The sequence below is a fragment of the Pongo abelii genome, chromosome 1 (assembly GCF_028885655.2).
Source record: "Pongo abelii isolate AG06213 chromosome 1, NHGRI_mPonAbe1-v2.0_pri, whole genome shotgun sequence".
In the NCBI taxonomy this organism is placed as follows: Eukaryota; Metazoa; Chordata; class Mammalia; order Primates; family Hominidae; genus Pongo; species Pongo abelii.
The window spans coordinates 185,895,471-185,918,152 of NC_071985.2; the positions used below are offsets into that span (position 1 = coordinate 185,895,471).

At 39.9% G+C, this 22,682-nt stretch overlaps 1 protein-coding gene and 1 long non-coding RNA gene across 3 annotated transcripts in view; one reads left to right on the forward strand and one right to left on the reverse strand.

The window, feature by feature from the left end:
* LOC129050984 (uncharacterized) overlaps nt 1–6,376 on the forward strand; it is a 30,307-nt gene extending 23,931 nt beyond the window's left edge. Inside the window, exon 4 of the long non-coding RNA XR_008514914.2 lies at nt 5,721–6,376. This is a non-coding gene — a long non-coding RNA (uncharacterized LOC129050984). The remainder of the gene's footprint in view (nt 1–5,720) is intronic.
* Nucleotides 6,377–7,687: 1,311 nt separating this feature from the next.
* The window catches only part of CMPK1 (cytidine/uridine monophosphate kinase 1), a 46,044-nt gene continuing 31,049 nt past the window's right edge, over nt 7,688–22,682 (reverse strand). Inside the window, exons 2-6 of one of the 2 annotated variants that reach the window (XM_002810857.6) lie at nt 19,333–19,479; nt 13,700–13,852; nt 11,528–11,604; nt 11,220–11,316; nt 7,688–9,831 (exon numbers count right to left, since the gene is read on the reverse strand). In XM_002810857.6, the coding sequence (XP_002810903.1) occupies nt 9,790–9,831; nt 11,220–11,316; nt 11,528–11,604; nt 13,700–13,852; nt 19,333–19,479 (516 nt within the window). In that variant the 3' untranslated portion in view covers nt 7,688–9,789. The remainder of the gene's footprint in view (nt 9,832–11,219; nt 11,317–11,527; nt 11,605–13,699; nt 13,853–19,332; nt 19,480–22,682) is intronic. The other variant, XM_054535093.2, reaches the window with a different exon arrangement.

Below are 22,682 nucleotides of genomic sequence, written 5' to 3' on the forward strand. Positions count from 1 at the left end.
TTTGTCACCAACTGTCAATTCATCAACACTAAGTACCTACTCTGTGCTAGACACTGTGGATAAAAAGACCAAGACTTTTTTTTTTTCCAACTTTTATTTTAGATTCAGGGAATACATGTGCAGGTCTGTTAATGGTTATATTGCATGATGCTGAGGTTTGGGGTACAATTGATCCTGTCACCCAGGTAGTGAGCATAATTCCCAATAGGTAGTTTTTCCTTGCCTCTCACTCTTTTGCAGCCCCCAGTGTCTATTGTTCCCATCTTTGTGTCCATGTGTAGCCAATGCTTAGCTCCCACTTTTAAGTGAGAACATGTATTTACTTTTCTGTTCCTGTATTAATTCGCTTAAGATAATGGCATCCAGCTGTATCCATGTTGCTGCAAAGGGCATACTTTTGGGTTTTCTTTATGGCTGCATAGTATTCCAGGGTGTATATGTACCACATTTTCTTTATCCAGTCCACTGCTGAAGGGCACCTGACTTGATTCCATGTCTTGCTATTGTGAATAGTGCTGCGATGAACTTACGAGCGAATGCGTCAAAAAGACCAAGTTGAACTTATGAGCGAATGCATCAAAAAGACCAAGACTTGATCCCTTGCCCACAAAGATACAAGGCCGTGAGTTTTCATTATCTGCTCTGATCACTTTGTTTACTATGGTGGTTCTCAAAGTATCAATATCGGTATCACTTTACACATAAAAGAAGTGCAGGCCGGGAGCGTGGCTCACGCCTATAATCCCAGCACTTTGGGAGGCGGATCATGAGGTCAAGAGATTGAGACCATCCTGGCCAACATGGTGAAGCCCGTCTCTACTAAAAATACAAAAATTAGCTGGGCGTGGGGCCACACGCCTATAGTCGCAGCTACTCGGGAGGCTGAGGCAGGAGAATCGCTTGAACCCAGGAGGCAGAGGTTGCAGTGAGCCAAGATCGCGCCACTACACTCCAGCCTGGCAACAGAGCGAGACTCTGGCTCTAAATAAATAAATAAATAGAAGGCCAGGTGTGGTGGTTCATGCCTCCAATCCCAGCACTTTGGGAGGCAAAGGCGGGGGGATCACTTGAAGTCAGGAGTTTGAGACCAGCCTGGCCAACATGGTGAAACCCCACCTCTACTAAAAATACAAAAATTATCTGGGTGTGGTGGCACGTGCCTATAGTCCCAGCTACTTGGGAGGCTGAGGCAGAATCACTTGAACCTGAGAGGCAGAGGTTGCAGTGAACCAAGACTGCACCACTGTACTCCAGCCTGAATGACAGAGTGAGACTCTGTCTCAAAAATAAAATAAAATAAAATAAGTAATTAAATTAGAATTTCTGGGGGCAGGGCCTGAGGCATTGGTTCTTGTTTTAAATATGGTTTAAAAGACATTCAACAAATGCTCAGCATACTGAATGAAATCCTGGTACATAGTAACATAGTGGTTCTGGAGTATCACAGGATACTACTTTGCTTTTCCAAGTGTTTGTTAGGAATGACTGAGGTAAAAGCATGTTAGTGGCTGGACACAGTGGCTCTGTGGCTCACACCTGTAATCCCAACATTTTGGGAGGCCAAGGCAGGCAGATCACTTGAGTTCAGGAGTTCGAGACCAGCCTGGGCAACATGTCTCTATAAAAATTTTTTTTAAATTTGCTGGGCGTGGGGGTGCATGCATGTAGTCCCAGCTACTCGGAAAGCTGAGGTGGGAGGGTTGCTTGAGCCTGATCAAGGGCAGAGGTTGCAGTCGGGCAACAGAGTCAGACCCTGTCGTTTTTTTTTTTTTTAAAAAAAAAGCAAAAAAAAAACAAAAGCATGTTGGTGTTGAGGAGTAAGAGCTGGGAGAAAGGAGAACTGGGTTCTACGCCTAGTTCTGCTCCTAACTGTCTCAAGGGCTTTGAAGAGGACACTTTCCTTCTTTCAATATACAAACATTTATTTATCTACTCTGTGTCAGGTTATTAAGACAATAGAGAAATCCAACTAAGACCTCTGAAATCTCTTTCCCATTCAAAGACTCCATTGATTAAGAACCACAACACACAGCTACAGAGGAGAAGGCAGGCTAAAAGCATCTAACTTCATTCTTTTCGAATTTAATAAATAGGTGTTAAAGTGCTTAGGATGTACTATAATCTTATAAGGCTTCAAGTAGAAATTTATATTAAGTCGTTTCAAATCTGTGGCGTGAACAAAAACTGTCAAAAGCCTTCAGAAAGCAGAGATTTCCCATGTCTTAACATATTAATAGTGAAACAGAGGTACAATAGGTAAAAAAATCTATCAACATAGATTGAACTATGGATGGGTGGGTGAGATTTTTCGCCCAAACATTGTTTTCTTATCCCTTTCTTTTTTTTCTCCAAGATAGTCACATTGTAAGTCTTTTCATGAGTTGTGTACTGAAAACAGAGGGAAGCTGATGGGGTCCCAGTACTTTACGATTATCAGCTCCCAATCTTCAGGGGGAACGAAAATAGAATCCTAAGGAGGTCACACGCAGACTCTACTGGGATCCAAAATTCAGTGATATAACTTGTAGCTACAGCTACTGCCAAAAATATCTTTCCTTTTCAGTTTATTTTTTCAACAAATATTGAGTGCCTACTATGTGCAGGCACTGGTCTAGGTATTGGAAAACAGAAATAAACAAGGTAAGTGCTCTTCTGGCACTTAAAATCTAGAGGGGAAATCAACAGTAAGTAAAAGTAACTTCACATGGTGATATATGCACTGAGAAAATAAACAAGAGTAATAGACTAGTGATGGGAAGCACGGGGGGTATTAGAGGTCACGCTGCCTTATTACAGATAGGCAGCAGGGGCTACTAGACAGGAGGCAGATCTTTTTTTTTGAGACAGAGTCTCGCTCTCAGGTAGGAGTGCAGTGGCGCAATCTTGGCTCACTGCAACCTCCACCTCCCAGGTTCAACCAATTCTCCTGCCTCAGCCTCCCAAGTAGCTGAGATTACAGGTGCACACCACCATGCCCAGCTAATTTTTCTATTTTTAGTAGAGATGGGGTTTCACCATGTTGGCCAGGCTGGTCTCAAACTCCTGACCTCAGGTGATCTGCTCTCTTCAGCCTCCCAAAGTGCTGGGATTACAGGCATGAGACACCGCGCCCGGCCTGGGAGGCAGATCTTTAAGGCCCAGAGGTCTGGGTTCTAGTTCCAAACCCACCACTCTCTAGCATAAAGATTGTGGCAATTGACTTGAACTCTCTGGGCCTCAGTTTAATCATCCTTGAAACAGGAAAATCACCATTCCAACCTGCCTCAGAATTGCTGGGAAAAGAAAACAAAATCATAGAGGTAAAAAAGTTTGCCAGCATTAAAAGCACTATACACAAACACAATCAGCTAAGAAACCACTGGATTTGAGCTTATCTAGTAAGCCTGTTGAGGGTAGTGGTTGCATATTAACTGACTGTTGTATCCCCAATGTCTCCAAACGTATTTTGAATGAATGGCCAGCCAAATTTTGTAATGTGATTATTTTGGTGCTATTGTCATCCCTTGGTCCAGTGACAGTCGCATGGCCTAAGGAAGATGTGGACTACCTGCAACAAATCTGATTCCAGTCACAGGGGTCAGCGTCTCTGAAAATTGGCTTGCTGGTGACCAGTTAGCTAAATTAAAATGACAGACCCTTGCATGAATGTGATTACAGACTGTGGTAATACCTTCTATGTGTACCTAGCTATTATTTCACCAACTAGCCATATTCTGTGTCATATAAAACAATGATTTAGCTGCTGACTATAAACAGCTACTTTCTTAAGTCAAATACATAAACAAAACTCAGAAATAGCCACAAAATTACTGAAACCACAAGTTAAAGATAAATGAAGATAGATGGTGTTAAGGAAATCACATTCCTTAATCCCATTTTCATCAACAAAATACTCGTGGAGAGAAGTGCGAGTGTGGTCTGTGAACCTGAAGACTTTTGAACAGATTAAGACACAGTGTTTTGTGGGAGTGATTATTCACAGAATAAAAAGGTTCCAGCAAGAACCATCATGTCCCCTGTGGCTGGTGGCTGAGCTGTGTGTCTCCTCCTCCACGGCTACCATTAAAAAAAAAAAAAAAAAGGAAAAGAAAAAAGAAAAGAACAATAAAAAAGAAGCATCATGTATAAAGTAGAACTAGATGGAACAAAATCCTGCTTCTCTATACAAATGGTTTTACTCTCATCCCATCACATCCCCTGCATTTCAGAATTTCCATTTGCAAACAGTAGCAGCAGCTGCAAGTCCAGGAATTACCTTCTTTCCCCAGACAGCACTTATCCAGACCTAAGTAAAGGCCTTAAACTGAGAAAGGAAGGAAGGAATATAGATACAGTCTCTGCTCAATCATCTTTGATACTGAATATAACATAGACATTCTGACAGTTATTTTGGAACCAGGGGGATTTTGATGTAGCTGTTTCAACTTGTTCAGTTTAATGTTTAAAGACTAATCAAAAATTAGTCTTTATTTATTTATTTATTATGCGACTTGGAACACTGGCCTGATCTGGATTGCAGTGGCATGATCTCAGCTCACTGCAACCTCCACCTCCCAGGCTCAAGTGATTCTCCTGCCTCAGCCTCCTGAGTAGCTGGGACTACAGGTGCACGCCACCATGCCCGGCTAATTTTATGTATTTTTAGTAGAGACGGGGTTTCACCATGTTGGCCAGGCTGGTCTCAAACTCCTGACCTCAAGTGATCTGCGGGCCTCGGCCTTCCAAAGTGCTGGGATTACAGGCGTGAGCCACCACACCCAGCCCCTAAAAAATGAGTCTTTAAACTTCAGCATTTTTCCCCTCCAAATCATGTAAATAATGTATCACTTGACTATTATCCCAGTTGAGGATAGAACAATGGTAGTGCTTATTGTGCACCTGGTTAATTAAAAAGAAAACAATGTGACATTTTGTCAAGGACATTTTGATGCAGTCTCTTCACAATCATACCTACTAGACTGGCCAAGTGTTGGCAGCTGTTTTGGAGCCATTTGTGAAAATCCTTCTTGATAAAACTAATAAACAACTTAGGGTGAGCCACGCACACAGCTTTGTCCTTTTAAGTACCAACTAATGAACCTATTCATTGTCTTTCCCTTCTGGAAGTTCTTGGAGCCAAGCAGCTATAAGAAGACCAGTTCAACCCACAGTCCTCAAAGGGCTGCAAAGTCTTAGACATTAGCAAGGAAACTTAAGTCAGTTCAGGGTTTTTCTTGGAAGCTCATCTTGAGAACACATATCATTTTTTTTTCTAATGTCATAGAAATAGCTACTGAGAGTACATATCTTCCAGAAAGCCTTCAAAATAGTAGTGTAAGAACATACCCAAAGCTCACATTCATGGCTTTTTTAAGATTTTACTTTCTCTTTTAATATGTGGTTCTTCAATTAAATGAGGATGCATATGTGGTATGCTGCTTAACTGCTTGATTTCATTGTGTGGAAGGCAATTCTTAGAGTGTATCTGTGCTTATCTAACATTAGGGCTGGCATGTGGGAAAGTATCTGGTAACCTGTCTCTGTAGATGCTTTTCCTTTGGATGGTGTCAAAGGCCAGTGTTCACAAGTCGCATACAGTTACTTCGAAATGTATCATAAATAAAAAATTATATTCTGTAGCTGAAAGAACCTCACCTAGAGAAATGTTCTGATATATTACCCTTGTCTCCCTAAATAAAACAAAATAATTAAAACCTCTTCTCTTACCCTCTTTATTTCAGGAGTACAAAGTCGTGAAGGAAAAGCCTCATTGATTGAAGAAGAGTAACCTAAGAGAAGCAGGTTCTGCTCTGATGAACTCCCATAAAGGCGTTCCCATAAAGGTGTGAGCCTGAGTGATAATCTAGATATGGTACGGTTGACATCAGGTATATGGCGGCAGCCAGAAATTCAACTTTGTCCATCAGCCTCTGCACAACAGGAAAGATGGTGACCTTCCAGGCTTATCTGAGGTCCAAGAGTAACATCACAAACACAGTAACTACACCCAGCCAAAGAAAAGCATACCTGAATCCAAGAGAGTATTAGCACTGGCCTCAGGGATGAGGAAATAAAGGAGTAAGTGATTAGGACCATTGTTTTCCTTTCTCTTTGGTACAAAATAAATGAGCTTCCTTTCTTTCATTAAAAATAAATGTTTACAATTAACGCATACTTAATTTAGCTGAAGCATACAGGTGGGCTAGGGAGAACTGAAATAGAATATATAAGAATGATTAAAGTTAACCAACAGAAGACATTAGAAGGTCTATCTATACCAAAATGTTTTAGAAAAACAAAAAACAAAAACAAAACCTCCTGGAAGGCAGAAAATATATTTTTTTGTTTTGTTTTTTTTGTTTGTTTGAGACGGAGTCTCGCTCTGTCCCCCAGGCTGGCGTGCAGTGGCGCAATCTCAGCTCACTGCAAGCTCCACTCACGGGTTCACGCCATTCTCCTGCCTCAGCCTCCCGAGTAGCTGGGACTACAGGCACCCACCACCATGCCCAGCTACTTTTTTGTATTTTTAGTAGAGACAGGGTTTCACCATATTGGTCAGGCTGGTCTCAAACTCCTGACCTCGTGATCCACCCGCCTCGGCCTCCCAAAGTACTGGGATTACAGGCATGAGCCACCGCGCCCGGCCAGAAAGTGTTTGTAGCACTATTTGCTTGTGCAATTAGTATGTGTTTGAAGATGACAACCAAACCTCCAGGGAGAAGATGCTGACCAGTACTTGCAGCCACTATTATCTCCAGGGACCACTGGAATGTTTGTGAACCACTTAAATTACAAGAGTAAAGCCAAAAGTCCACAAAAAGCCCACATCCTGATATACATTGCTTACTGTCATCTTCCCCCAAAAGAGATAAGTGATTGATGCTGCTAGTAGGTAATGAAATAGACTACTTGTCTCAGTGGAGATTACTTCTTGAAGGAATGGGATAAAATCATGCTTTCTGCTTAAGCCAAAACACAAAAACAGGATGAAAAATTTTCCTGGATCCTGTAAAGCAAAAATAAATTTCTAAGTGCCTCCACAACCATCTGAATGGACCCTTCCTCTAGGCCCAGGGCATTCCAGAGTTCATCTGAAAAACTAGTTTCAGGCCATGATGGGGAGAGCCAGACATGCCTCATTATACCTCTCCTCCCTTTTGAAATTACTGATAGAACACACTCTTAATAAAATAAGCATTTACAGTCTATTTTCTCTGAAGCCTGCTACCTGAAGGCTTCATCTGCATGATAAAACCTTGGTCTCCAACAAACCTTGTATCAACCTAGACATTCCTTTCTATTTATAGTAACTCTTTCAACCAATTGCCAATCAGAAAATCTTTAAATCTGCCTAAGGCTTGGAAGCTTTCCCTACACCTGCTTCCATTTGTCCCACCTTTCTGGACTGAACCATGTATACATCTTACATGTACTGTCTGATGTCTCATGTCTCCCTAAAATGTATAAAACCAAGCTGCACACCGACCACTGTATGCACATGTTCTCAGGATCTCCTAATAAGGGCTGTGTCACAAGCCACTCATCACTCATATTTGGCTTAGAATAAATCTCTTCAAATATTTTACAGAGTTTGATTCTTTGCATCGACAGTCCTGAACCCTGCCTTTGTAGTGTGAGGACCCACATGTTAAATAGGATACTTCTTGATCTTCAATATGCTTAGAGAACAGAAATCTGAACCAACAAATAGCAAAGGCCACAGCACAAAATTTATTGAGATTTACTAAATAATTCATATACATCCAACATCACTGAATGGAAATAACTTAGTTTTTAAAAATAAGCAAGGCTTAAATTGGGGTCTTTCAAAAAACTCAAAAAATTCTTGGTGACTGTATCTTTAACAAATGGAATGACAAAACTAGTTAAGTCAGATTATCTCAATCAACTCCAAAACTCAATGTTGCCAACATGTTTTTCTACTTAAAAGCAAACAAAAAGCAAAGCCTCATAATTTAGTAATTACCATGTTTCTTGGTTTCTGTTCTCAAATGCCACAGAAAGATATCTGATGAACGGAAGCAAAGCACCTAGTCTCATCAGTCTTCTTCAAAACTTTAAGGTTGCTTTCACAATCTCACTATAAATATTTAGATTCCTATCTGACAGATTTCTTCACTTATGTGAGTAGGAATGCTCTTGAAACCTTAGTCTTTACTCTTGCTTCATACTAGAGCTGTTTGATTAAACCACCTCTGTATTTGCTGGCCTGCAACATGAGATAAGAACTCATTCCTATCTCTTCCAAGAAACCAAGATAATCTCAATATGAATTTTAGTGGCCAATATGTTATAGTACTTAGCAATACTTTGTTTTCTAATGGCAAGTATGTTGAAAAATTTATCATTAAGTGAATTTCATAACACATAGAAATAAATGATTCTATTAAAATATAAAAACATCCATTAACTTGTCCTCACTATTTCCAGTGACTTTAAATATCAAATCTAATTATACAAAGACAAAATTATTTGCCCTATTTGACCCTGTGTACCAAATGATGTAAGTGCTGAAAATAAGAAACATTTTAAGATTTTAAATCTCACATTAAGAACCTTGGATACCACTTAGCATTGTGACAGAGGAAAAAAAAGTAAGGCGAAAACAAATTTCTCAGAGATTTTTAAAGGAAGAATTGATGTAAAAGAATATTCCTTTGGACTCTATAGCCTTTTAAAAATCATTTATCTTTCGGTGCTTCAACATGATGCCAAACAAAAATCTACTGAATAAAAATAGCAAGGAAGGGAATCAAACATTTATAAGATATATTTATTATTTTTCTGACCAAAGTGCAATGATTTTTAAATCTTTTTAAACAAATAACTACGAAAAAAATATTCAAGAAAATAAAATACAAATGGGAAATTTAACTAGATTGATTCTTCTAATTAATCCTAACCTTTTATTAAGTCTAGAAAACAAACAAAAAAAACCTTTGAAGTGTTACTAAAATGCTAACTGAATCATTTTAGCATAAATCTAGCCACATGCATTTCAAGGTTCCACTGCTAGGAATTTTGTTAAGATCAGCTGAATCATGAATAACACTATATAACAGAGTATAAGGAACACAAGCATTAGATGTGATCCTTGCCCCATACCCTTAGATTATGTCAGACTAAAGCTGACAATTCTGCCAGGCTCTGAACCCCTAGTGCCCCCAACCCAAATCTTGGAAGCAAAGAATATGCCCTGTCATACAACTTTGTACAAGTTGTAGTAAAACAAAGCTTAAGTTTTCTCATCTTTCTATAGCAAATGGTCAGTTATTTGATAAACACTAAAATGCTGCTAAGAATCCATTTTGAGTTTGTTTACCAAACACATTGTGCAAGAACTGACTACACAAAAAGTTCCTTTGAAATTTGGTCCACAAATTCACTTAAGGTTGGAAATTTAAAACTTGCAAGAAAAAGAGGAAGCGGGTATCCCTAAATCCTAAAATGTTGTGATTACTAGAGGGATATATACGCGTACTAAAAAGTTTTGCTCACAGAAGGCACAAACTATAAAAGGGATATTCTTTTTGAATTTAAAAAAAACTAGCTGATACCCTTCTTTGTTTAGTGAGCACCATAACTAAGATGAAGTTAAACCTGAATTCACTGTCTACTCCTGTGACCAAAAAAAAGAACATAAAAAATTTACTTTGTTTTACCATGTACTTTCCAGCCACGAATTGAGATGTAGTTATGAAAGATTTAAATTGCCTTAAAAAGGGGTCATGATAGCAGCTATCAAAGCAATATTCAAGCATGATTTCAAGGATGCTTTCAGGTTTAGAATTAGCCTTCCTTGTCAAAAATCTGCACAACTTCATCAAAAACCTGTAAAGGAAAAAGATGATAATTTTAAAAGCAGGTACTGTTAAAATACCATACAGCTAAGTTCTTATTAAAAATAATCAAATTTGGCCGAGCGTGGTGGCTCACATCTGTAATCCCAGCACTTTGGGAGGTCGAGGCGAGCAGATCACTTGAGTTCAGGAGTTCAAGACCAGCCTGGCCAACATGGCAAAACCCGTCTCTACTAAAAATACAAAAATCAGCCAGGTGTGGTGGCGGGCAACTGTAATCCCAGCTACTCAGGAGGCTGAGGCAGGAGAATTACTTGAACCCAGGAGACGGAGGTTGCAGTGAGCTGAGATCACACCATTGCACTCCAGCCTGGGCAACAGAGTGAGACATTGTCTCAAAAAATATATATAAATAAAATAAAATAAAAAAGAAAGACTCCATCTCCAAACAGGGTCACACACACAAAACTCAAATTTACATTAATTTTCAAAATGAATCATTTTTCTGAATCACATACTCAGTTTCATCTATTTTACTTTAGACAGTAATATTATATAAATAATACATATAAAATTATGACTATATTACATTCAATTAGTGCTTTTAGGACAAAATATTCTTGAGAGGCTACCAATAATTTGATAAAATATAAACTGAAGTGGCTTATCTTCTTAGTTCTGATTCTAAAACACAGTTTTCTCATGTGTTACCTCACCTCTATACAAAGTGTCAATTAAAGGGATTAAAAAAGATTCCCTGAAACTTCTTCCCCTGGGCCTTTCTTCCCCTGGGCCTTTCTTTTTTATCTTATGACTATAAGAGGATGAAGATTCAGGGAATCGGGGAAAGGGAGGTTAGGTTCCTTAAGAGACACTAGAAATTTTGTTGGGCTTGCAAACCACAATTTAGAGATCACTATGAAAAAAAAAAGAGAAGTGATAAGTCATGGAAACCTTCACCTGTGGTGCTATTTGTTCTGTGGAAGAAGAAAGAAGCCTGGAACTCTTGAGCTAGATGACTTGCCATTCATGTGATCCAACTCACATTTCTTAAAATACCAGTTTTCTAGTGCTTGGGAGCAAATTTAGAATTCATAAACCACCCATTTCTCATAAAGAACAAGTTTGAAGTTATAAATCTCATTTTGGGTTTTACTCAGAAAGGAAAAAAGCCCTAATTTTTCATTTAGTCTCCAGTGTCTTCTTTTTTTTTTTAAGAGACAGAGTCCCAGTATGTTGCCCAGGCTGGTCTTGAACACCTGTGCTGGGATTACAGGCATGAGTCACCATGCCCGGCTTCCAGTGTCTTGAAAAACTAACTAATCTGTGATAGTATTTCTTTTTTTCCTGCTTACCCCAAAACAAATAATCACATTTTTATTTGACATATTTTTTTAAAGACGGGCTAGGAACACTTACTTCATCAACAGATTTAGAAGCATCTATTTTCTTGACTTTCCCCATTTCTTCATATAAGTCAATAATTGGCTTTGTTGACTGAAGGTAGGTCTGAATTCTGCAAAAGAAGTAAATATTGCAAGGTTCTAGGTATCTATCCTTTCTTCTACATGTTATAGGAGAGCTCACAGAACACTGGATCTGACCCGACTGATTGACTTAACATCTTAAACAAGCCATTTTACATGTTTAAATGTGACTGTTTTTTTCCTGTACCAAATAGGGCAGGTCTGGGATTGAAGTGGTTGTATATAAAAACTGCCAAGTACCTCTTTTCCAAGCTCTCTCTGTTGTCATCACTCCTACCACTACTCTTTCCCCTCTCAAGACATCGTTCAATACAGATCTAAAAACAGATACAAAGTTATTAAAAAATGTAGATATGAATTTGCCATTCTTTTAACCTGAAAATAAAACAAGAGCTTAAAGAGATGACCAAAAAAACCCTGAAATAAATGTGTCTAATTCATTAATCAACATGCAAAGTCCTTTTAAATTTAAACATGTGGTTCAATTTATAGAAACTAGGTTAAATAAGTACAGAGCAAAATAAGAATTCATTCATGACTCAGTTTTTCCTGTGTATTTTTTTTCAAACTGTAATAAAAAGATCTGTATGTGTATGGTTCCATCTCAGATATATTATTAACTTATTAGGTATGAATTACATGCCTCAAACTTTGTTTCATTTTTGCCTGCTTTTTGATAATTCCATAAATTTGCAAATATTTGAGTCAACATATTTGCATTTGAATAAAGCATCCTTTGTTAATTGTGAATAAACATTCCTTGTTATAAAGCTGTGGTAACATTCTAAAGTTAACTTTGAAGGGTAAATGAAAACATATTTTTGGGGATTGGAAGAAGAGAGCTACGTTTTAAAACAATGCAAAAGGCCAGGCATGGTGGCTCATGCCTGCAATCCCAACACTCTGGGAGGCTAAGGCGGGTGGATCACCTGAGGTCAGGAGTTCGAGACCAGCCTGGCCAACATGGCAAAACCCCGTCTCTACTAAAAATACAAAAATTAACTAGGCGTGGTGCGCATGTCTGTAATCCCAGCTACTTGGGAGGCTGAGGCAGGAGAACTGCTTGAACCTGGGAGGTTGCAGTGAGCTGAGATCGTGCCACTGTACTCCAGCCTGGGCAACAGAGTGAGACTCCGTCTCAAAAAAAAATAAAATAAAACAATGCGAAGGCCACAGCAAGTCTCTCCACCAGAGGCACGTTTACAATTCAACCTAAGAACAGCCAGCTTCTTTCAAGGTACTAACTACTTCAGGCTTTTTAATTAAATGATTCTAAGAAATGTAGTTAGTTATTCAAAAGTATGTCTGGCTTCATTATTAGAACTACCAGAAAGAGGCCGGGTGCGGTGGCTCATGCCTGTAATCCCAGCACTTTGGGAGGCCGAGGCGGGCGGATCACGAGGTCAGGAGATCGAGAGCATCCTGGCTAACACAGTGAAACCCCGTCTTTACTAAAAATACAAAAAATTAGCCGGGCGTGGTGGCGGGCGCCTGTGGTCCCAGCTACTCAGGAGGCTGAGGCAGGCGAATGGCATGAACCCGGGGGGCGGAGCTTGCAGTGAGCCAAGATCATGCCACTGCACTCCAGCCTGGGCGACAGAGCAAGACTCCGTCTCAAAAAAAAAAAACCTACCAGAAAGAAAAGTACATTTTTTTACTTTTTTCAAGATTATTTCACTCTTAAGACAAATCAAGCTATCCTGTACATTTCTTTTTTTTTTCTTTTTTTGAGACAGTCTTGCTCTGTCACCCAGGCTGGAGTGCAGTGGTGCGATCTTGGCTCACTGCAACCTCTGCCTCCCAGGTTCAAGCAATTCTCCTGCCTCAGCCTCCCAAGTAGCTGGGATTATAGGCGTTTGCCACCACGCCAGGCTAATTTTTGTATTTTTAGTAGAGACGGGGTTTCACCATGTTGGCCAGGCCAGTCTTGAACTCCTGACCTAAGATGATCGCCCACGTTGGCTTACCAAAGTGCAAGGATTACAGGCGTGAGCCACCGCACCCGGCCCTGTATGTTTCTTTAAAACAAAAAGTTTTCCCTACTTCTCAGAAATCTGTTTCTCTTCCAGTAAACAACACCCTAAGGCAAGATACTCTTTGATAATAATGTCTACCTAAGAAAGTAGTTCAGCTTCATTACCTAATATTATGTATGTCAATTCTTATTTTTTAAAAATCAAAACTCATTCTTGTTATTTTGAAAATAAAGGAAAATTTAGCTCCACAAGGCTGCTAATGCCAAACAGTTTTTAATACTCCAACAGCAAGACAGTGCTGTTCTGTCCATCCAATCTACCAATTCAAAAAATACTGCTGCCAATATAACATATAAGTAAAAAAATCCTTTGTTTTTTCTAATAGTTGACTAACAGTTGCTTAAAGCCTACATGGGCAGATGAAGATTTTCATTACCTCATTATTACAGTCAAAAAACAGAACGAAAGATACATCTGCCTTCCCATCCATGGTCTTGTTCCAACCTTGAAGGTTGTCTTGATTTCTTGGAAACCCATCAATCAAGAATTTATTCTTCTGAGCATTGGCAGCCATTGTCTGATCCATTTCCTAAAGGAAAAAGAAAATTTAGGTTCAATACTACATTAACAAAATGAAATTTCTCAAGAATGGTAGTGTATACATGGGTGTTTGTTTTATTATTATTATTTAAACCATAAGTAAAGGGTGGGGGGTACATAGCAAAAAAAAAAAAAAAAAAGAAAGAAAGAAAAAAGACTAGAAGGAAATCTATCAATGTATTAAGATGGTTGCCTCAAGTTGGTGTGGTTATGGGTATGTGCCCCTCTCAAAACCACCTCATTTTATACACACAATTTTTTTCTGTGGTTTCCAAATTTTCTAAAGTTAAGTTTATGTTACTTTCACGTACACGTTCACAAAGTTATAAATAAACAATAAGAGCAGCAATAAGAGGAAAACAACCATTAACCATTATCTTTGCTCCAGCAACTGGAGACCCTGTCTTGTGTTCCCTTTGCTCTTCCCAAGTCATTTTGCTGTAGTGGAAAGTATATTACTTCTACAGGTGCTCAACTCTGCTATTCATATAATTCAAGTCCAACAACACAAAGCTTTGGACAAACATAAAAGACCATTAGCATTAATTATTAATGTAGGATAAAATACTTTTTAATGGAAGCTAATTAAACCCAAATGTCACTGGCTGCCCCAAAACAAAGGGAACAAAACAACGCATCCAGAAAGATAGTTAGAGCAAACCATTTCACCGTCCTCTTCCAAGGCGTGAATTTAGGCAGAATGTGGGAATATGTAAATAGGAGATGGAAATCTCTAATCTCCAAATCCTTGCCACTTCAATCACCACAAGATAAGCACAGGAACATGACTGTAATAAACCTTAGAGGAGCCTCTATTCCAAAGTGAACTGACATTCAGTACTCTCCATGTTCAAACTTCTCTGGTTCCTCAAGAACAATGGCTGTCAGGACCCATGATCCCTTTATCTGAGAATTGGTTTTAACCAGCATCTAGCTGCTTCTTTGATATTCGCAAAACTTGAGCAGAATGCTTTCGGGCCTCTGCTATAACCTTTCTACGACAACTATGGTAGTGGAAGATATCTGAAGAAGGCACATCAATATCATACTCATTCAGCATACATTTATTCGAGGCCTACGATCAGGGAACATGAAGAGCAAGGTCATAACTCTTGTCTCTGGGGGGACTCACAGTTGAGTGCATGACAAATACGTATACATACATGTGCTAAGTTCTATAATCAAGTATGCAAAGGATGCTATAATAAAACAAAGAAGTCAGCACAAACTGCAAGGAAACTGCCAGAGAAAGCTTTTCCAAAGAAGTGGCAGTGGAACTGAATCTTGAATAATGAAATGGCACATGTGGGCGGACAGGGATCAATGTCCTCCAGATAGTGGAAACTGGAACTATAAATGAGCAAGCACAACCGCTTCAATGAATCTATAAGCCGGGACAACTGAATCTTAGGATATGTGTGGAGAGTGGTGGGAGATATGACTGGAAAGTAAGCAAGGAGTAAGACTAATGAAGAACTTTGTATGGGATACCAAGGAGTTTGAGTTTTATTCTGGAAGCAATACAGGAACATTTAAGAATTTTAAGCAGTAAAATAACAGGCTCATATTGCCTTTTAGAAAAAAAATCACTCTGACTGCACTGAAGAGGATGAATCAGAAGGGGACAAGGATGGAGTAAAAGCAAAAAGACTAACTAGGAGTCTCTACTGATAGTCCAGGTAAGAAAAAAAGAGGATGTGGCCGGGTGCAGTGGCTCACGCCTGTAATCCCAGTACTTTCAGAGGTGGGTGGATCACGAGGTCAGGAGTTCAAGACCAGCCTAGCCAAGATGGTGAAACCCCGTCTCTACTAAAAATACAAAAATTAGTTGGGCGTGGTGGCTGGCATCTGTAATCCCAGCTACTCGGGAGGCTGAGGCAGAGAATTGCTTGAACCCAGGAGGTGGAGGATGCAGTGAGCTGAGATCGTGCCACAGCACTCCAGCCTGGGGGACAGAGCAAGACTCTGTCTCAAAAAAAAAAAAAAAAAAATAGAAAAAAAGAGGATGTGAACTAAGGTGATGACAGAGAAGAGACTAACAGAAGAGGATTAAAAGAAAGATAACTGAAAAGATATGCTCACTGAATGGATTTGGGAAAGTGAGGAAGAGGCAGGAGAATATAGGATGATTCCCAGATTTATGCCTTGAGTAGCTAGGTAGATGGCAGAACCATTAACCAAGACAGGAAGTAAAGGAAAATCACATTTTAGACAATACACTCAGCCTCTGACATGTTGATTTTGAGACACTTGTGAGACATTCAAATAGAGGCCTAGTAGTTAGGTAGTTAAAAATATATGTCTGGAATTCAAAACAAACATTTTGTTTTAGAGCTATAAATAGACTTTAGCAGCATTAGCAGAGTGAAAGCTTTGGGTATGGCTAAAACCATCCAGAAAGAAACATATGAAATGAGAGCTGAATAAGACCAAGTATAAAACCCTGAGAAGCATCATGGTTTTGGAAACTTGCAAAAGAAGAATAACTATTAGAGATGATACAGAAATAGCAGTCACTCAGTAGGGAGAGAAGAAAAAGAGATGCTGTCATAAAGAACAAAGGAGGAATGATTTTCAAACAGACTGATCAAAGTTAAATACTACAAGAAAAATAATGACAAAAGTATTATTTGATAGAGATCATCATTGGTAACATGCAAGAGCAGCTGCAATGGAGATGGAAACAGAATCTGACTGCAAAGGGTTGAAAAGTAGGGAGTGAAAAAGTAAAAACCATATGCTTTTTCATAATGCTTTCTCTGCTTTATAGAGCAGAGAAAGGACATTAGAAAGAGTGAATGGGGAGAGAGAATTTGTTTATTTTGGAATGGAAGCAGGTTACTCCAACCTCTGAGACAAGAGTTAAGAAAGTGTGTATGAGCCACTTTTCATCCCCAATGTCTTTAGTTCCAAACAGATGCTTACACAGCTCTTTTCCATCAGGCTTTGGCTATTTCTTGTTGTTCTCAATATTGCATTCCTTTTTCTCCCTCACTGTTCTTATATGTGAAAATACCTGTTAATGATTTTAGTTTTAGGAATCTAGAATGAAGAGTTACCTAGTAAATACAGGGTGTTTTTCAGATGTAACATTTATTATTTATTTATTTATTTATTTATTTATTTTTTGAGGCGGAATCTCACCCTGTTGCCCAGGCTGGAGTACAATGGTGCGATCCCAGCTCACTGCAACCTCTGCCTCCTTGGGTCAAGCAATTCTCCTGCCTCAGCCTCCCGAGTAGCTGGGATTACAGGTGCCTGCCACCACGGCTGGCTAATTTTTTTTTTTTTTTTGTATTTTTAGTAGAGACGGGGTTTCACCATGTTGGCCATGTTGGTCTTGAACTCCTGACCTCGTAATTCACCCACCTTGGTGTCTTAAAGTTCTGGGATTACAGGCGTGAGCCACCATGCCTGGACATTTTTTTTTTTTTTTTTTTTTTTTTTTAAGAAACGGAGTTTCACTCTGTCACCCAGCCTGGAGTGCAGTAGCATGATCTCGGCTCACCAAAACCCCTGCCTCCCAGGTTCACGTGATTCTTCTGCCTCAGCCTCCCAACTAACTGGGATTACAGGTGTGTGCCACCACACTTGGCTAATTTTTATATTTTTTGGTAGAGACGGGGTTTCACCATGTTGGCCAGACTGGTCTCGAACTCCTGACCTCAAGTGATCCCCCTGCCTCGGCCTCCCAAAGTGCTGGGATTACAGGCATGAGCCACTGTGCCCAGCTTCAGATGTGACATATTTTAGTTCTGAAAGCTGTTAAGTCTTAGCATTTCACACTGAAGATGGTGATGCACCAGAAAAGTAGACAACATGGCTGAGCGAACATCAATGATGAGAGGGACGTGAGTTAAAAAACAGAGAAAGGGCTGGGCGCGGTGTCTCACGCTTGTAATCCCAGCACTTTGGGAGGCCCAAGCGGGCGGATCATGAGGTCAGGAGATGGAGACCATCCTGGCTAACACGGTGAAACCCCGTCTCTACTAAAAATTACACAAAAAATTATCCAGGCGTGATGGCAGACACCTGTAGTCCCAGCTACTTGGGAGGCTGAGACAGGAGAATGGCGTGAACCCGGGAGGCGGAGCTTGCAGTGAGCCGAGTTCGCGCCACTGCACTCCCGCCTGGGCGACAGAGCGAAACTGCGTCTCCCCACCAAAAAAAAAAAAGAAAGAAGAAAGAAAGAGGTTATTTCAAAAAAAAAAAAAATTGGGGGCCGGGCACAGTGGCTCACACCTGTAATCCCAGCACTTTGGGAGGCTAAGACAGGCAGATCACGAGGTCAAGAGATTGAGACCATCATGGCCAACATGGTGAAACCCCATCTCTACTAAAAATACAAAAATTTGCTGGGCATGGTGGTGCATACCTGTAGTCCCAGCTACTTGGGAGGCTGAGACAGGAGAATCTCTTGAACCCGGGAGGCAGAGGTTGCAGTGAGCCAAGATCGTGCCACTGCACTCCAGCCTGGTGACAGAGCAAGACTCTATCTCCAAAAAAAAAAAAGAACAAAAAAAAAGGAAAAAAGGGAGCAGGAGAGGGAGGAAAAAAGATGAAAAGAAATGGAAGAGAATAACTGTCTGAATGTTGGGAAGAAAGGACCAAGTGCACATAAATGGATGTTAAGTTGAGCTATAGGTGATCCTAAATCAAAGCAGAGAATCCTTGCCACTGTCCGCTTTATTCCCAGGTGAAAGCAAAGTTTCCAGTTCTGCCATTCTCAAGCATAACCACCTTCCACAAGCAAGAAATTCAATACTCTGAGCTAGGTGTGGTGGCTCTCTCCTGTAATCCCAGCACTTTGGGAGGCCGAGGTGAGAGGATCACTTGAGCCCAGGAGTTCCAGCCTAGCCTACGCAACATAGCGAGACCCTGTCTCCACAAAAAATAGAAAAAAATTAGCTGGGTGTGGTGGCATGCACCTGTAGTCCCAGCTATTCAGGAGGCTGAGGTGAGAAGATGGCTTAAGCCTGGAAGGTTGAGGCTGCAGTGAGCTGTGATCAGGACACTGCACACCAGCCTGGGTGACAAAGACACTGTCTCAAAACAAAACAAAACAAAACAAAAAACCTCTGATATTTTTCATTACACATACGAAAGGTGGATTTATTTATTTTTATTATTATTGTTGTTTATTTATTTATTTTTGAGAGGAGGTCTCACTATATTTCCCAGGCTGGACTTGAACTTCTGGGGTCAAGCAATCCTTCTGCCTCTGTCTCACAAGCAGCTGGGACTACAGGCATATGCCACCACGCCTGGCTTTTTAAAAAAATTTTTTTGTAGAGATGGGGTTTCACTAGGTTGTCCAGGCTGGTCTTGAATTCCTGGCCTCAAGTGATCCTCTTGCCTTGGCTTCCCAAAGTGCTGGGATCACAAGCATGAGCAACTGCCTGGCCAAAAGGTGAATTTAATTTCTTGTTTCCTCGCTGGTTTGAACTGGTTGGCATTCACACTCCTTACCCTCTTTAATAAACTGATGGTTATCTCAACTGGTACAATCTTTCCTTCTTTAATGTACTTTTCAATAAGTTCACCATACTGTGAATCTGGGTTCTTCCTTTCATCACGAAGCAGCTCTCCTGCAGAAAGGTGTGTGTAGCCATATTTCTGAAAGAAGCACACATAGGAAAAATATCAGAATTCATTCAACCCAGTGGTAGGACTATACTTTTTTTCCTTTGTGTTAATTTCTATATTCTAATTTTTCTACAATAAAGAAGTTTTGCTTGTATATTAAATAATAAAGAAAAATTTAAGATATTTCCATAATCCAGTTTGCTTAATGGATATCTTTATTCTTCATAGCTATAATGTTCATATAAATATATCCTGGCTGGGCACAGTGGCTCACGCCTGTAATCCCAACATTCTGGGAGGCTGAGGTGGGTGGATCATGAGGTCAGGAGTTCTAGACCAGCCTGAACAACATGGTGAAATCCTGTCTCTCTAAAAACACAAAAATTAGCCAGGCATGGTGGTGCGTGCCTGTAATCCCAGCTACTCAGGAGGCTGAGACAGGAGAATCGCTTGAATCTGGGAGGCGGAGGTTGCAGTGAGCTGAGATCGCGCCACTGCACTCCAGCCTGGGTGACAGAGAGACTCCATCTCAAAAAAAAAAAAAATTTTTTTTAAATTAGCTGGGTATGGTGATTCATGCCTGTAGTCCTAGCTACTTGTAAGGCTGATGCAAAAGGATTGTTTGAGTCTGGGAGTTTAAGGTTGCAGTGAGCCGTGATTGTACCACTGCCCTCCAGCCTGGGTGACAGAGTGAGACATTGTCTCAAAAAATGAAAAAAGAAAAACAAAAAGAAAAGCTTCTTCTTCCACATAAACTTACAAGTTCCTTTTTATTAAATCAAAAGAACCATACAATTGATTTTAAAAATGCTTTTACTCTCAAATATTAAAGACACCAAGATAACTATATTTATCGCTCAGTTACAACAACCATATCATCCCAAATTCTTAAGACTCCCTCAATGGAGTTTTCATTTTATCCAAGTATACAATAAATATGTGATAAATTAAATGTTATCTTTAGCTTTGATGTCAAGATTTGAGGCAGCCCACACTCTCAACCCCCTTTTTAAAGAGTATTTCAATGGCACATTTTACAAAAGCAACTCTTTCAATTACCCAGGTTATGGTTTTCTGTTTTTGGATTACAGAAGCCATATATATTCTTTACTCCTTTTCTCATTCCCGAAATTGCTGGTTAAATTTGTTCTTGCTTACTAAATAGTAAGTTAACAGTAAGGTAGTCAGCAAATGAAAAGAAAACTCTAAATAGTTTATTTGCTGACTATAATTGAGTATAAAGTTTGATGAGAATAAACAAAATCCTAATATCATCCATGTCTCTCTGTCATACAGGACCTTCCATTAAAAGAAATGATCAGGCTGGGCAAGGTAGATCACGCTTGTAATCCTAGCACTTTGGGAGGCTGACACAGAAGGATGACTTGAGCCCAGGAGTTCAAGACCAGCCTAAGCAACACAGACCTCATCTCTATTAAATTTTTTTTTTAAAAGAAAGAAAAAAAGGCTGGGCACGGTGGCTCACGCCTATAATCCCAGCACTTTGGGAGGCCAAGGCGGGTGGATCACCTGAGGTCAGGAGTTTGAGACCAGCCTGGCCAACATGGTGAAACCCTGTCTCTACCAAAAATACAAAAAATTAGCCAGGTGTGGTTGCGGGTGCCTGTAATCCCAGCTACTCAGGAGGCTGAGGCAGGAGAATCACTTGAACCCAGGCAGCAGAAGTTGCAGTGAGCCGAGATCACGCTACTGCACTCCAGCCTGGGCGACAGAGTGAGACTCCATCTCAAATAATAATAATTATTATTATTATTATTATACAGTTTGTCAAAAAGAAAAAACAACCTTACCTGCAAAGTCCAAGGAAACAAAGAATTCAAATGAATATAAAGATGTCAAACCTATACACGTGTCTCATGTTCTCATCCACATTCCATTTTTGTAAATTCTCTATTTACCAGTTTTTTTATACTATATTTTTCTTAAAGATTTTGCTAATAATGCTTTCCTATTACCACAGTTGCAGCAACAACAAAAAAGCAACTATCACTTACATATAAGTTATTGTGGTATTTTAGTAACAGCTAGACTTTAAAGAGCATATTTTCAAAGCATTCTGCTGTCATTAAGTAATCACTGAAGCCAGTTTTGAGGAAAGCAAGAATAGATATTTTCCAGTCTTAACCAAAACTTTTTCACATTCTCTGAAATTTCCTTGCAATTAAAACTTAGTGGGTAACTAACAACAGTCTTAAGAGCAACACTCAAAACCATAGCAACTTACAAATACTATAACTACAATTACAATCTAATATTGAACTAAAAATGGTGGCTTTTTTTTGTTGTTGTTCAGACAGGGTCTTGCTCTGTCGCCTAGGCTGGAGCACCATCTCTGCTCACTGCAACCTCTGCTTCCCAGGTTCAAGCAATTTGCATGCCTCAGCCTCCCAAGTAGCTGGGATTACAGGCGTGCACCACCATGCCTGGCTAATTTCTGTATTTTCAGCAGAGACGGGGTTTTACCATGTTGGCCAGGCTGGTCTCGAACTCCTAACCTCAGGTGATCTGCCCACCTCGGCCCCCCAAAGTGCTGGGATTACAGGCATAGCCTAAACATAGTAATTTTCTAGTGACAAATATATAAACTTAATTCATTTAGAATAAGTGCCTAAAATTTTAATTGAAATTTCTCCTTTAAGAAGTTGAAAAACAATTCAATAACCTTTAGGGATCATGCACTAAGATTTGGAGGGAGAAAAAAGCACCATGTTCACAACAAGTACAAAATGACACTCTATTTTACTACAACTAGGCAAATGTTGACAACTTTATGGGGTCAAATCTCAAACCATCTTGTTCAATTTATCTCATCTTTTTTTTTTTTTTTTTTGAGACAGGGTCTCACTCTGTCACCCAGGTTGGAGTGCAGTGGCACGATCTCAGCTCACTATAACCTCCACCTCCTAGGCTTAAGCAATTCTCCCACCTCAGCCTCCCGAGTAGCTGGGACTAGAGGTACATGCCACTGCATCCAGCTAATTTTTGTACTTTTTGTAGAGATGGGGTTTTGCCGTGTTACCCAGGCTGGTCTCAAACTCCTGGGCTCAAGCAATCCACCTGCCTCAGCTTCTCAAAGTGCTGAGATTACAGGCATGAGCCATCCCAACTGGCCTAATTTATCTCATTTCTTAGCAACTGCGTCTCTCCTAAATTCAGAAAACAACCAAAAAACAAGACAAAAAAAAAACAAAAAAACGATCTTCAGGGTACAA